Source organism: Condylura cristata, unplaced genomic scaffold, assembly GCF_000260355.1.
Source record: "Condylura cristata isolate star-nosed mole 26May11 unplaced genomic scaffold, ConCri1.0 scaffold00031, whole genome shotgun sequence".
NCBI lineage: Eukaryota > Metazoa > Chordata > Mammalia > Eulipotyphla > Talpidae > Condylura > Condylura cristata.
Genome location: NW_004567132.1, coordinates 14,103,067 through 14,119,201, shown reverse-complemented (window position 1 = coordinate 14,119,201; position 16,135 = coordinate 14,103,067). Strand labels below are relative to the sequence as shown.

The 16,135-nt window shown below is 41.2% G+C and overlaps 2 protein-coding genes across 2 annotated transcripts in view; one reads left to right on the top strand and one right to left on the bottom strand.

The window, feature by feature from the left end:
- The window catches only part of SNRPG (small nuclear ribonucleoprotein polypeptide G), an 8,942-nt gene extending 8,288 nt beyond the window's left edge, over positions 1-654 (top strand). Inside the window, exon 4 of the mRNA XM_004691494.2 lies at positions 460-654. Within this exon, the coding sequence (XP_004691551.1) occupies positions 460-510 (51 nt within the window). The 3' untranslated portion in view covers positions 511-654. The remainder of the gene's footprint in view (positions 1-459) is intronic.
- A 318-nt stretch (positions 655-972) lies between these two features.
- PCYOX1 (prenylcysteine oxidase 1) lies at positions 973-14,295 on the bottom strand. The gene is made up of 6 exons (XM_004691492.2): positions 14,139-14,295; positions 12,849-13,055; positions 11,665-11,839; positions 5,312-5,523; positions 4,831-4,983; positions 973-4,118 (listed from the first exon to the last, which is right to left on the bottom strand). Exons 1-6 carry the CDS (start codon positions 14,248-14,250, stop codon positions 3,460-3,462), a joined length of 1,518 nt encoding a protein of 505 aa, XP_004691549.1. The 5' UTR covers positions 14,251-14,295; the 3' UTR covers positions 973-3,459.
- Between the last annotated feature and the right edge of the window lie 1,840 nt (positions 14,296-16,135).

Below are 16,135 nucleotides of genomic sequence, written 5' to 3'. Positions count from 1 at the left end.
AAAATAAAATAAATAAATGAGTTATTTTGTGTTTAAGTTGAAAAGAAATTCATAAACTGATAGTTAATACTAAAAACCATTAATGGGGACCCTCCCTGGTGATACAGTAGGATAAAGCACAGCACTATGAGGCTACCTGCAGCCAGTGCAGCACAAGTTCAGTCCTTGGCTACAGCACTGACCCACATGGCACAGCAGACTTCTACCCGCCCACTGCTCCTGTCAACTGTGTGTTTAAGTAGGTCCGCCTAATCTGCTCCACACTCTGCCTCTGGTGAATCCTCTTACCCCACGCATCTCTGGTCTGTACCTCAGTTCTTGTGTGCATAAATAAATCTTTTTTTTTTTTTTCTTTTTTTTTTAATCAATGGTTTGGTGAAAATTCCTTAATCATCATTGGTGTCTGTTAAGTGAATTAAATGAATTGTGTTCTCTTCAAATTTATTTTTCTTTTTTTAGGTAATAAGAGGAAATAGTATCATCATGTTAGAAGCCTTGGAACGTGTATAAGCAGTGGCTGTGTTCGTCAGAGAAAGCAGTTCCTTCCACATGTCCCCTTGCCACAGCATCTTTTTACTATGCTACAAAAATTGGGTTGTGTACATTTTCCTACTGAACTTTTTTGTTAAATAAACTTTTGTAATAGTCAAAAAATGCTTTCTCATTTTTTGAACAAAGAAAACAGATTAGCACTTAGAATTTTTTCTATCAAGAGCCATTCCTGTTTCAGAACAATTTTTTCAAAGGTTTTTAATGCATTAAAGTGGAAGTCTTATTAAATATGGAAAATGACAAGGATGCCTTTTCTCCCTGATATTTACCACTAAAGAGACCCAAAAAAGCTGCTACCTACCTACCAGAATAAGTTTCTTCTGAAATATTAACTGTGTTAAAAGTTGTAACTTTGATGTAATGTTTACTCTGCAACATAGCTGTTTCTCAGGTGTAGTATAACAAAAGTAAAACACAGGATATAGTGATGTAGTTGTTTATTTTGAACATAAGCCGGAAAATTTTTTTTAATACAAGAGTAGAAATAGAATTCCAGAGAGAGCCATTCCAGTGTATTGTGGTTCTTTATGGAGTAGAGAGGGTAGTGATAATGCTGCCCATTATATACTCATCTAGTTCATAAATTAAGGTATACAAACTCAGATGGGATATATTACAGATGGTTGTATCATAAACCTAATCTTAAGAAAACTACCAGGCAAATACTTAGGGCTCTTCTTTTTGTGATCTGATAAAAAGCCTACAAACTTTGAATCACAACTGTAGAGAATGGGGTACACACGAGTGAGTACATAAGGTACTTTACAAAACACAATGAACTGTATGTCTGGTGTTATTTATAGAAAATGCTTACAGAAAAACTGAATAGCTAGTTACAATAATAATGTGAGGTCTGGTACATTTCTGTTCTTCCAACAGCTGTTTTTCATAGACTTATTTTTTTCTAAACCACTTACATCAGAATTGTGGAATGGTTCTCTTTAAGTGTGGTTTCCTAGGCCAGTGGTATCACTCTCAATTTGTTGAAACATTCTGGGAGTAAGACCCAGCAATGATTTATTTAACAAGCCCTACAGGTAATTCCAAGATAACAGAACTGCTGGAACAGAACTGACTTCTTTTCAGATCCAGCATATTTACTAGTCTGTTCCTGTAAAAAAGATGAACTAAGGTGATCTCTGGAATAGTAGACTCTTGGTAGTATTTTCTTCCAATAAAAAAATTCTTTGATTCTGTAGTTTATTAAAACTAATTTGCTTACCACATGATAACCTTTTTTGCTCTTTGAGAAAGCAATTTCAGATGTCCTGTTAGAAAAGAATCAGTAGGTGTGATCTAGCAGCTTTTAAAATTGGTGTTCTTTTAGTAAAAATATATCCCATTGCAAAACAAGTCTACAAGAGATAGAAATTAAATTAACTTTCATTAGCCCTTTGTTCTTTCCAATCTTTAGCATATATGTATTAACCCAGTATTACATTCCCTACATATTTCCCTCACTTAAACCACAAAAGGGGGGGAAAAAACACCCTAAATATACTTGCTAGGAAAAACTTACCCACTGACAAACTAAATGTAATCCCTGCCTGTCCACTATCTTAGCAGTTCTATTGGCATAATCTTCACACAATTGTGGTAGAGAAATTTTAAGTGTTTTTGCTAAATTGTACTACTGTAATCTGGTAAAGGACTTTCTATTTAACAATAATTTGGTTGCAGTTACTTACTTCTTCTGTCCCACCATGACTCAAGCAGTTGTGACCTTTGTACAGAAGGTGCAGAACTAGTCCTCAAGTTTGGCTGCACATTAGAATCATTTCATGAGGTGCTATCCTACAGGTGATTGCAACATGGAGCCAAGGTTGAGAATGACCACTTTTAAAACAAGATCTCAGCAACCAGTTTCTCAACCAAAATGCAGAAACTTGAAGCACTTAACAGTTTGGACATAATGCTGGATCAAGCGTGGTATCATTCTGAATATACTACACTGTCAACTGCTCTAAGTTGCCTGTGCTTTTTACCAAGATCCATTACTAGAGTTCTCATGGGAGAAATAATCTTTCACAAAACAGATCTGCTTTGATAATGGGTTGGGTTTCTTGGGACTTAAGGCACTAAAAACCCTTTGGAGACACCTTAAACCCCCATCACCAGTGATTCTCAACCCAGGTTGTACATTAGCAATTTTTAAAAGCTCTAGTACTGAGGTGCTAGCATCAATCCATTAAATCAGAATCTGGTGGGGGTGCTAAGTCTACCAGTATTTTTACAACCTCAAATGATAACAATGCCAGCTCTTGAGTCAACAACCTATACTTCTCGTTTTACTGGAGGTTTTTAATGTAACATCTTAAGGTTACATTAAGACTTCTGAATTTCACCCCTAATAAAACTGAGAAGTAGCCAAAAGAACATTCTGAAAGTCAAAGCTTCAGGCACATTTACTTTGAAAAAGGATATAAATTATTAAAGCCAGGTGTCAGATACCAGTCCCCATAGTAGTTTCATGACTGAAGAACACGGCCAACTGTGAAGCACAAATGAACTAGTCCCCCAACTATAAGGTAGGTCTTTAAATTCTTCCTCAAGTACAGTGTAAAATGCTCTAAGGTTTGGTTCCACCTCCAGACCTACTGAATCAGACCCTCCAGGGAAGCTAGATATTCCATGTTTTAACATTCCACAGGATTCTTATGAGCAGACAGGCTTGGGAAATACCATTGATGGATATTAAGAGTTAAATTTTGAAGATGGTATAAATGCAATACTTAACACCGTAACACTTAGAACCTTGTATTTTCTCATGACACTGTGTTTTACTTTGTTAAGCAATGATAATGGCAAAATTATCTGATTCAAAATCACCTTTGCTCAGATCGTGTTTTTTGCCAGTGAATTTTCATCAGGAGCCAGGAGAGCACAAAAGAGATGGTGGGTGGTGTTTCATAGCTCAGTTTTAAGTTTCTCATATAAGTCCTCTTGATCAATCATGCCTGTATGCCCATTCCAGCGATGATAGGCAAGAAGAGCGGCATTGTGAGCTGCAATGGCACTCATCTCCATGGCACTTGCTGCACACTCTATGCCACTGAGGTAATAAAGACGATCATGGAGTATGATGGACGGGCATTTCTGTGGAGGCTTATAGTGAGGATATGCAAGCCACGGCTGCTTCACAGCATAATCATAGGACAAGAAGAGCTTTAATATCTGTTTCTTAGTAAGAGTTTCTTGGGAAAAGATCTTCCAAATATAAGTTCCATCTGTGGATGGTTGAGGACTATCATTTTCTCTTACTGAGGACACAATTCCCATACTATTAATGAACAAATCTGAATTATCAGTGGTTAAGATTGTTGTGAGATCAAGCTTATCTAAGGCTCTAGAGTTAAAGAGAGATGAATTCAACTCTCCCTTAACGAAAGTTGTCACTATATGTTGATAGTATTGATGGAATTCCTCAATTGGAGGATCAAAGTTGAGAAACGTTATATTGGACATTTTTTGATTCAGTGGCGTGGCCACTATGACAATGTCATAGAAGTCTGAACGGGTTTCAGATCCAGTTTGGTAGACCACTTCATACATCTTTGTGGGGTTTCCTAGAAGAAGGAAGCAAATATTCCTTTAATGTTTCTACCACACTGCATTTTAAACCTTCTAAAAGCAATTCTATAACCTCTTGGCTTTCTATCATTCTAAGGAATTCAAGAAGTTATATTCCTTAATATAACCATCCCTTTCATTTTATTACTGGAATAAAATACTTCCTATTTGGAGTGCAAGAAAATCTTGTCAGTAAGTACAAAATAAGAAATTTTTATTTTGAGGAGATGATTTTTCAAATTCAAGGAATCATGCCATTGACCTTGTACTCTTATGAGAATATTTCTACTTGGTGTAATAAATGCAATTTAAAATCCTATCAACTGGGACTGTGTGAGATGAAGGAAAAGAGATTTTGTTTTTCCCAAGCAACTATATCCTACAGGAGAAATTAGGAACAATAAGATGGAAGTCCGGGGGGGCCTCTCTGGTGGTGCAATGGGTTAGGGCACAGCACTGTGGAGCTCCTGCTGCCACCACAGTGCAGTTTGATTCCTTGATCAGGGCCTGACCCACATGGCCTGGCAGACTTCTCCTGACCTGCCCACTGCTCCCCTCAGCGGTGTATTTCTATTGATCTGCCTATTCTACTCCCCACTCTGTCTCTGCTGAATCCTCTCAACCCCCACACCTTTGGCCTGTACACCAGTTCTCTTATACATAAATAAACAAATCTTTACAATAAATAAAATGGAAGACCGAGCTCACCTGTATGTTTGGGCCTTGTTTTCTCCTCAATATACATTACTGAGCCAGTTATGAGGTTGCTTTTGGAAGCCTGAAGGAGCCCTGAGCAAACCAGTTTATTGCCACCTTCTACTGCCCAAAGGCCAGAATCGGCACCAGCCATTGATACTGCCCCTGTCAGTGGCAGGAAAAAAATGGATTTTAACTCTAACTCTGTAAGTGGGACTCTACCCACTCTACCGTAAAGCTAGTTCTGCTCCAAATGTCTCCAGACACCACCTAATAGCCCCACTACCACCCCGCCCCCAAGAACCATTCAACTAACTTCCTCCCCATAAAGTGGTACATCTACACATACACAATTTTAGCAACAATGTGTTTCTTTTCTGAGATTTCAGAAAGGGAGTCTTTTCCAACTCCTGTCTAAAGGTAAGGCCCACCATCCCACCATCTTCTGACCCAACATCAAACAAGTCCCATATTGTTCCAAGCCTCAGCTTACCCACAAAGCCACTGATGTTCATGCTTTGGCCATAATTGACCCTCATGACAGGAGCAACAATTTCGTTGAGGAATTTCTCAGAGAAGCCTGCTTTCTGCAAGGTTTCAAGAAGTGTCCGGTTTAGCATTCCAAGGAACTCATCCCCTCCTAGAGAATGTAGTAACTTTTCTACGCTACTGAAAGCATAGTCATGAGATTGGTAGCGGTAAATCCTATAGAAAAGAAGAGAAATGCTGTTAAATAACAAGAAAGAAGGGAAATAGTAAAGTGACTTTTATGTTTCCCTCTAATGAGTTCCTTCCTACCACACAAGGTGGACTTCAGACACCATCCTCCCTAAGTCTCCCAGAAGTTTTTGACCTCCTTTTTCTTCTGTCTTTTCTGGAATCTCACTATCCTTTGTACACAGTTTTCTGCATTTACATGGTTCTTGGGAGTACTTGTAAAGGAACATGTATGTCTTCCCATTCATCTTTTATCTTCTAAAAGCACTTAGACATATCTAAAATTAAATTTTATCTTTTCACCAGGCATGGTCCTCTCCCCAAGGTCCCCCAAGCATTCTACATGTCCTCCTCAATTCATTCATTTCAAAGACATCCCATAAAACAGCACCCATTACACTCACTCAACATTTAGATTTTGTCCTGTATTATTTAATTTTCAGAAAATACCTGACATTTAAATGCGATCACACAGTGCATATTTCACAGGTTGAAAATGCTCCAAAATGAAAAAGACATGGTTCCTTTTCCTCAAACTTACAAGTTAGGGATGTAATATATGGGACATGCACAGATAAGTATATAAAACAAAGAAAAAACAAGCACCAAAGAGAGATTTCCATGAGTGGTCATGAGAGTTTTTACATAAGCTTTCTACTCTCTACATAAATTTCAAGTTTCTAGAAAGCAAATAACATCACACCCATTTTAGTATTACCTTCTAACAGTAAAGTACATAATTTCTTTTTAAGTTATATTGTATAATACTTAACATTTATATATTTACTTATTTACCCATGTGTTGTTGAACGGGTATCCAGCAGGTGGCTTCTTGTGGCTGATTGATTGAGAAATAATCACCGGGATACGGGACTGAAGATTAGCAGGCTCAGGTTTATTGCAAGAGAGACCCATGACAGCCGGAGAGGCCCAAGGGAGGAGCCCAAGGTTAGGGTGCTAGGTTCATTTTTATAGGGCTTCTGAGAGCTCTCCACCCTTCCCAAAAGCTCCTGGGGGCTTTTTCCTACTTTGGGGTACTCTTCCATTGCTCCCTGCCCCTCCACTGCCCTACTTTGTCTCCTCGCCCCCTTCTTCACACCTAGAGATGTGAAGCGACCTCATACACTATTCTTTCTCCACACCTCTCTTGTGGTTGCCAGCTTATGCCTGCTAGCTATGTAACTGTCAGCCTTTGCCCACAAGGCCCCTGCTCCTTCATATCCATCCATTCAACAAATCTGGGGCATCAACTTTCAGTAGGGAACTATTCTGGGTCCTAAGATATAAAGATCAACACAACAGGGGGAAAAAAATCCCAATTCTAGTGGAGCTTATGTTCTAGCTACGGATAAGTATTATCTTAGAGAACAAGTATTAAGGAGAAAAAATAAATCAAAGAGGAGATTAAGAATGCTTGGAGTTGGCAAGATTGCAATTCTAAATAAGATGGCCCCAAAAATAAGTAGTCTGGGAAAGTCTCCCTGAGAAGCGGACATCTGGGCAAAGACCTGAAGATGAAGATGTAAGTCATGGAGTATGAGAGAATGGACTCCCCCATTCTCCTGAATACAACAGGTAAGGTGACAGTGCTGCAAACAAGCATGGGTGCAAGGAACCCATGAGTCAGTGCAGTTGAAGCTAGAGATCCAGTAGACAGGCCTCTCCAATGGCACAGAGGTTAAAGACATAGACATAGGACTATCAAGCTACTTTAACTTGAGTTCGATCCCCAGCCAGGGAGCTGAACCACATGGCCCAGCAGACCTCTCCTGTCTTGCCCTCTGCTTCCCTCAGGAGTGTATTTTAGTAGATCCACCTGTTCTGTGTATGATGAATCCTTTCACTCACCTGCCTCCACACCTCTGGCCTACACCCCAATTCTTATATGTATAAATAAATAGATCTTTAAAGAGAGAGAGAACCAGCAGAGCAGGAGACACTACCCAAAAAAGTAAGGTAATAAAATCAACACACAAAAATCAGAGGCCTTCCTATAGGGATGTAATATATGGCATTGTGTGATCACATTTAAATGTCAGGTATTTTCAACCAATCAGAAGAAACAGAAATTTTAAAAAATCCCCTTTTCAATTAAAGCAAAAAGAATCAAATACCTGGGAATCAACCTAACAAAAGAGGTATAAGACGTATACAACGAAAATAACAAAACCTCTTAAAAGAAATACAAGAAGACACCATAAAATGGAGAGACATCCCCTGCTCACGGATCGGGAGAATTAACATCATCAAAATGGCCATCCTACCAAAAGCCTATAAAAGTCTCAATGACATTCTTCAAAGAAACAGAAAAAATATTGATGAGATTCATATGGAACAACAAAAAACCTCAAATAGCCAAAACTCTTGTGAATAGGAAGAAAGAGAATGGAGGCATTACAATCCCAAACTTCAAGCTATACTACAAAGCCATAATAATCAAAACTGATTGGTACTGGAACAAGAACAGACATACAGACCAGTGGATTTGAACAGAAAACCCAGATATAAACCCACAGGTTTATGGATAGCTAATCTTTGACAAAGGAGCAAAGAAAATACAATGGAACAAAGAAAGTTTGTTCAGCAAATGGTGCTGGGAAAACTGGGAAGCTACATGCAAAAAAATGAAACTAGATCACTACCTCTCACCATACACAAAAATCAATTCGAAGTGGGTTAAAGACCTAGACATAAGAATGGAAATCATAAATACCTGGAAGCAAAGATGGGCCAAACACTACATGACATACACTTCAGCGACATCTTTAAAGATACAGCACCCAATGCAACGATAGTGAAGGCAAGGATAAATAGATGGGACTACATAAACTTAAAGAGCTTCTGTATAGCAAAAGAGACATTACAAAAAACAAACAGACATCCCACTGATTAGGAAAAAATTTTCTCACACAAAACTAGCGATAAAGGATTGATCACAAAAATTTGCGGAGAACTGATGAAACTCAACAAAAATAAAGTAAACAACCCCATCCAAAAATGGGCAGGAGAGCTAAAAAGACACTTCTCCAAAGAAGAAATGCAGATGACCAAGAAGCACATGAAAAAATGTTCAACATCACTTGTAATAAGGGAGATGCAAATAAAAACCACAATGAGATACCACCTCACCCCAGTGAGAATGGCACATATTCAAACAACTAGTAACAACAAATGTTGGCAAGGATATGGAGAAAAAGGAACTCTCCTGCACTGCTAGTGGGAATGCAAATTAGTACAACCACTATAGACAACTGTTTGGAGGTTCTTCAAACTGCTAAACATGGAGCTTCCCTATGACCCAGCAATCCCACTCCTAGGTATCTACCCAAAAGACACAAAAACACTGATTCAAAAAGCTAACTGCACCCCCATGTTTATTGCTGCTTTATTCACAATTGGAAAGACATGGAAACAGCCCAGATGCCCAAAAATATATGACTGGATTAAAAAGATATGGTACATATACACAGTGGAATATTACTCAGAAACCAAAAAAAAAAGAAACACATGTCTTTTGCAGCAACATGGATGGAGCTGGAAGGGATCATGCTTCCAGAAAGAAAAGGAAAAATACTGGATGGTTTCCCTCATAGCAGGACTATAACAGAACAGGCGAGAAAATAATGATAATGATGAATAGCTATATCCTAGAGACATTTTGTGGGGGTGGAGTGGGGAATGGGATCAAAAACAATGGGAGGAGGGACATGCACTGGCTATGGTGATGGCACATGGGTGATGTGGTGATGGTACACCCTAGAGGATTGCAACTGAGATGGAAAAATGCACAAAAATATGTAAAAATAAACTATTACAAAATTTTTTTTAAAAAGTAAGGTAAAGATGGGGAAGGGGTATGAAGCATTTTCAGAATGGTGAGACAAGGACCTCAGAAAAATCTGCTCCTACATAAAAGTAATAAATATACCCACAAAAACTGTCCAAAGGAGGCAAATGCCTTGAGTGGACACACAGATGCCGCTATCACCCCAGCTCAGCAGTGATTCACCTCTAAAACTGGCTCATGCTAGCTGAATACCAGCTTCCCCTCCTGTCTCATGGGACAGATCATGAGATTTCTTATTTCAAAATAAGATTTGTAAGTTCTTGATTTAATGAAAGAAACAGAAAATGTATAGCATGTGCCCTCCAAACAATATCACAGTCACTACAAAGTTATGACCAGAGTTAGACCAGACACGGGGCAGTTATCCCATGAATTTTGGGTATTTTCTTCTAAAATTAAAAATAGTATAATATATGGTTCCTTTCATAATACCCTGAATTCATGTCAAAGGTTATTTCTGAATTGCTCAAGTCACAGTTTCCTACAAACACAGATAAGAAAACTGATACATACAGGCTGGGTTGCATCTGATGCTATCTGAACTTGATTTTCCCACTAAGCAATGAGCAACATGCCACCCACCTTGTCTCAAAAGTGACTAGCTGACTCTGCAAATTCTATATATTTTCTTAAGTTATTTTCTTAGTTATCTTCTAGAAGATACATTGTTTGGAGGGCAGGTTATATGGTCTGGAGACCTAGGCTAGTGCCTGGTACAGAACATGCATTCAATATTTGGTGAATGGATCAATGAATGAATGTTTAAAAACAATATGCATTGACTTAATGTATCCAGAAGCAAAGGCAGCCAAGGCATTAACCTAAGAATGATGTTTGAAAAGAAAGTAGTCCCTAACCACCAGAAGTTACAGAACACAAGGACTGCCTGATTTGGGGGTGGGGACTAGGGTGTCACAGTCTATGTCTCCTATTTTGTCTCGTAGATGAAGGGAGGGGATTTGGCTGGCTCACCATGGCGGCAAAAGGCAGTGCTGACAGAGGGAAAGACAAAGGCTGCCTTTCGCAGCCCCAGGCAGGACTGAGTTCTGAGAACTTAGTATCAGAGGAGTGCAAGGGAAGAGGCGCCCTCTAGTGACAGAAACTAGAGTACATTTATTCTGAGTAAAATATTTGTCTTGTTAAATGCTAGGTCAAATGACATGGAAGTTTACTCATTTATCAATTATTTTATTATGTTCGGGACTGTCATAATGATGAAATACCATTAGCACTTTGAAGCTGTAAACCAGCATAAAAATCAGCACATGCCAAGTCTTTAAAAAAAAAGTTGCAGGCCTCCCTGTGGCGCAACGGGTTAAGTCTCAGCACTATGAAGCAATTTGCAGCCACAGCAGCATTAGCTCAATACCTGGCCAGGAAGCTGAACTACATTGCTCAGCAGACCTCTCCTGTCCCACCTGCTGCTCCACTCAGCAGTGTATTTCAGTGGATCTACCTGCTCTGCTCTGTCGCTGGTGAATCCTCTGACCCCTTGCACCTCCGGCCTATGCCCCAGTTCTTGTATGCATAAATAAGTAAATCTTTTTTTTTTTCAAGTTGCATCTTTCAAAACTAGACTGATGGATCTTATTTTTTCCTGATCACCAAAGCAATATACATTCATACATACAGAAGATTTTGAAAATACAGGAAACAAAGACAAAAAAAAACAGGCACTTGTATACTCACTACCCAGGACAGTACTGGAATTTATCTCTATCCCATTTGTGGGACACAGAGCTGAAGCTCTACTTCATGCTGCTGACTCCCAGAAACATCATGTCATAATTAAAGTTCAAGTTTTTTACTCCTTTCTCCAAATACTTGAAGATACTGCCTCATTCATCTACACAACACCAGCATAGTACTGAGATTAGGAGTGCGGGCTTTGGAGGCAGAATGCCTAGGCAGGAACTCCAGCTATCCCCAGCTCTTGCACACTTGTCTCTGCCTTCCATACTGTGAATAGAAGTTAATAACAGTACCCACCAGAGAGTGCCATCATAGCAATTTAAGGAGTTGATCTTTGTAGGGCATTTGAGAGTATATGACAAAACTAACTAAGCATTACATATTCAAATTACATATTCAAAAGCAGAAATAAACTACCCTTTTGATTTCCAAGTGGGTAAGTGGTATATATTTATTTCATACACAACATTTTGCCTAACATCTTACGAACAAGTCTTGCAGCTACCCAGTGAAGTGTTCCAAGACACATTAAATCCTGAAGATCATTTAACTAAATGATTTTAGAGTAAATGGAAAGGGAAAAAAATTACCTCATAAATTTGTCTAACACATCTTCTACCCACATGTGCATACGGAGGGACTGAAATCCATACTGCCAAATTAATTTAATAATGTTAATTATAAACCAGGGGCTTTCCTCAAACACCAGAGTCTCTCCATTGTACACTCCCATTAAGCCACCAGAGTTCTGAAGAGTTGAAAGACCTGCAAAAACAGAGAAAAAGTAGCTAGGTCAGTGGCTTCCGTGCTGATCAAATGAAAGAAGGTATCTGAAGCTATCCCAGACATTCAGAATTACGTGAGTTCCAGCCTTCCCCCAGCTCTCAGGAGACATAGTAAAGGAGTTCTATCTTTAGAACAGTGTGTGGTATAATTACACTATACACTTTCCACACTGTCCAAAAACAGATTATCTAAAAGATGGGTCACAGGATTATGCAGGTATGTCAAATTTGGACAGGCTATTTTTAAACTAAAAAGTCAAAGGAAAAACCAGAGAACCGACTGAATATAACTTAAAAACAGAATTGTCAGGCATCACTCTTTGCTGAGCAAATTGTCCCTGGCAAACAAATGTCCTCAAGGAGGAAAGGAAAGCCCAGGAAGCATCCACAAGGGATGAAGAAGGCAGTGAAGAGAAAGGAAGCCTCCCCATTTCTAGACTCATCCTGTTTTGCATAACTGGTATTTTAGATAACTGGAAGGAGGACAAAATGACACCATGTTCCCCAAGGAAAGGACCTGCAGAGGCCTGCCAGACTTTCCCCACAATCTGCCCAGCTCTGCTGGGAGAGGAGCAGTCAGTTATCCTGGGTTATAGGCACATGCCTGTACCTATAGTTGTGTGACTAAGCCAGACAATTCAAGTTTCTGGGCCCCATTTCCCCAACTATAAAATGAGCATGCTAGGTTTCTGCTAACACAAAGTATTTTTCACCATGAACCCAAAGATTTAAGAACTAACAATTGTAGCCAGCCCTACCCCAACCCCTCCCCATGGCTGTAATTCCAGATAACTGAAGATTCAGGTAACTAGTGTCCCATTACAGGAGAGAGGCTCTCCTCAGGTAGTACCAATCGCTAGAGGAAAGCAAGGGAACGCTCTCTGTCAAAGACAATTAACAAGGCAGCAGAGTTTCAGTTCCCTATCTGCTGAAAACATCCATGGATGGTCACACACAAATCTACTCAGTTCTAAGCACAAACGACATACCCAGATCTTTGACAAAACGCTTCATGTGTAGATTTAAAGGATGGATAACAGCACCTCCTGCTTCATATTCTTGCCCCATCACAGACATGGTAGCCAGACGGCCCCCCACCTCTCCACGTTCAAACAGGTGAATTGTCACATCTTTTCCAAATTTCTGTCGCAGATAATAGGCTGCCGAGGTACCACCAATTCCAGCTCCAATAATGGCTATGGGGAGGGAAAAAAGATCAGCTTCTTTCTCTTACCAGCCCTGTGAATCCTGCTTTGTTTCCAAAGGTCACTAACCAATAATAGATGTTACTTAAGGTTACTGTCAGCATTTTAAGCAAGCCCGAGGAGCAGGCAAGAGCCAGTTGCTGTTGAGACACACCTCTATGGACAGGCAGTCTGGACTGCCTCCAGACAAAAAAGGTGTAAGATTACCTTTCAGACTGACATTCAGTACTTTTTATTTTGCTACATGCCCAAAAACTTCTGTTCTTTGCTGAAGCACCCCTGGGCCTACCCATCCTCCTTTGTGCCCAAAGCATAGAAATAGAGGAGGTGGGCTTTTCCAGAACGCATTTAAATCAAGTGGCCGCCATTTTTTGTCTGGATTTGTTGTCTCATAATGTAGCTAGGTGAATGACCCTAAAGAGCACAGCTTTAAGGGAAATAAAAACCAAAGCAAAACAAACAGGCAGCAAAAAAAAACTGCTTGAAACTGGAAAGAAAGTACATTCTTTTGGCTATGCAGGCGTCCTAAGCAGAGAAAATTGTGCAAGCCACAATTGTGCAAGCCTCTCCGAGGAGGCCTACCTCAGCAGAGCAGAGCGGGGCTGGGGGTGAAGGGGCTGCAGCCTTTCCATGGATACAGAACGGGTCAGCTAGTTTGCACTGCCTAGTACAGGGCCCGCGTGCGCCTGTCATCTGCACAGCTGAAGCGGCCCGGCCCCCTCCAGGACGAACCAGAACCTTTGCCTGCCAAAGGGCCAGCAAGGAAAGGCTGCAAAGGGACATCGCCTCGCTGAAACCAAAGACCTGAGCGATCTGGGCTACGGGGACGTTTAACGCCAGCTCCCTACCCACCCGCATCCCCCCTCCACCGTTCCTCCAGTGAACGCATTTCCATCTCCAGCCTTTGGGCAGTGAAACCAGAAGGGCGAACCCGGAACAGAGCAATCTACACGAGGGCCGGTCCCGCGCGGCCGGGCGAGCGTCGCGGTTGCGGGGCCTGGCGCCCGACACGGAAGCCGCCCGGCTCGGGGCGCGCTACCGCACCCCTCCCCGAACCACCCCCTCCTCGCCTACCGATCTTATCTGGTGGGGCCCGCCGCTCGGCGCTCCCGGGGCACCCCCAGCTGCAAAGCAGCAGCCCCAGCCCCAGAAGCGACAAGACCAGTTCCCCAGCTGCGCGCCCCATGGCTCCCGCAGCTCAGCAGACCGCCAGGAGCGCCCCAGTGCCCGACAGCCGCTGCGCATTTGCGCGCTCCGCCCACACCGCCCGCCTCCAGCCGACCTGGCTCTCCCGGCCCCGCCCAGGTCCGACCCGCCGCGCAGGGCCCTAGCACCCCCCGGTGTTCTGCAGAGTCCTGGTGCTCCCAGCCCAGGGCGCTCAGTCCACTATGTCCACAATGCCACGGCTCACCCTGCTGGAGGAGGCTCACCCCTACTCTCCTTCCTTGCCATCTATTCGGATGTAACACCTCATTTCTTTATTAGTGTCCTCTTCTGATCCTCCACGTGTTCCCTCTCAAAGAATGCACATAGCAAATTGTCAGAAACAGACCTGTGGAGTAACACTGAATGACAACATTGGGTTAGATACTGTTGTGTTAGATGTGAAATGAAAGGGTCAGTGCTGCTAGGTGCAGGGAAAAATAAGGGAGCCAGGGAATGGGATGGTTCAGAGTGAAGGAAATAGAAATACAACAGTTGTGACAAACATGAAGAAAAGCTGGGACATACGATGGGACATCTCGCAAGTATTAAGAAGAATGTAGGCTCTCTAACTCCCATCTGGTATTGTTAAGTGAGAAAAACTGGTTGCTGAGTAATAGGTATTTAAGATCCCACTTCTGTAATTAAAACACCCTAAGCCAAAAGAAAATAAAAACTAGTATGTGAACTTGAAGAACTGCATGGATAGAAGGGAAGTAAGCTGGAGATATAGAAAGGTTGAAATCAGAAAAAGGATGTGAAAATCCACTGCAAAAAGTATTCATAGGGCCCTCCCTGGTGGCACAGCGGGTTGAAGCACAACACTGAGAAGCTAAAGCCACTTCCTCATGAGTTCGATTCCCGCCTGCCCCGAAGGTGACCACATGGCGTGTCAGACCTCTCCTGACCCGCCCACTGCTCCCCTCAGCAGTGTACTTCGTCGATCTGCCTGTTCTGCTCCCCACTCTGTCTCTGGTGAAGCCTCTCGCCGCTCCTGCACCTCTGACCTGTACCCCAGTCTATATGCATAAATAAATAAATCTTTAAAAAAAAAGTATTCATTAATTGGACAAATATTTTTCGAGTTCTTTTTTAAGTGAGAGGCAATGTTCATGAGACAAATCAGTGAGTAACATAGGTTGGGGGGAGATGTTTATTCTAAAAATGCTGGAATTCTAGTGGAAAGAGATATGATTAGAATAAATAAAATCATATACTATAGCAACTTGAGTAAAAGGAATGGGGAATGGAATGAAATTTTTAATAGGTTAGTAAAATGTAGGTCTCATTGAGCAAAAGTTTGCAGGAAGTGAGGGAGTAGGCTATGTAAATATTTATAAAGTTTTATAGGCAAAGAGAATGCCTGATGTGTTTGAGAAACAAGAAGGTCTGTGAAGCAGTGAGAGAGAGTGAAGTGTAAGTGGAAAAGGAGTGTAAGAGGGCTCTCCTTGATGGCACAAAGGGTTAAAGCACTATGAAGCAATCCACAGCCACTATAGCACAAGTTTGATCCTGACCCACAGGTAGACCTGACCAGCTTACTGCTCCCCTCAGCAGTATATTTCATTCAATCATCCTGTTCTGTTCCCTACTCTGTCTCTGGTGAATCCTCATATCATCTGTACCCTGGTTCTTATATGCATAAATAAACAAATCTTTAAAAAAGAAAAGAAAAAGGAGTATAAGAAATAAACACTTCTACATAAAAATATGAAGATTGTGAGATAAGCCAGAAAGAAAAAGAAAAATACCGGATGGTTTCACTCATAGCAGGAGTATAATGGACCAGGCGAGAAAATAATAAGAATAATAATAGCCATATACCTGAGACATTTTGCCGGGGAGAGGAGAAGGGGTGGTAAGTGCCC

What these genes read in the sequence shown, in the direction of transcription:
- PCYOX1 (XM_004691492.2), bottom strand. Translation starts at nt 14,250, where the DNA reads ATGGGGCGCGCAGCTGGGGAACTGGTCTTGTCGCTTCTGGGGCTGGGG. An exon ending in GGCCCCACCAGATAAGATCG is followed by an intron (nt 13,056 to 14,138) that starts GTAGGCGAGGAG and finishes CCCTCCCCATAG; the next exon opens with CCATTATTGGAGCTGGAATT. An exon ending in GAACATCAGTGGCTTTGTGG is followed by an intron (nt 4,984 to 5,311) that starts GTAAGCTGAGGC and finishes TGCCACTGACAG; the next exon opens with GGGCAGTATCAATGGCTGGT.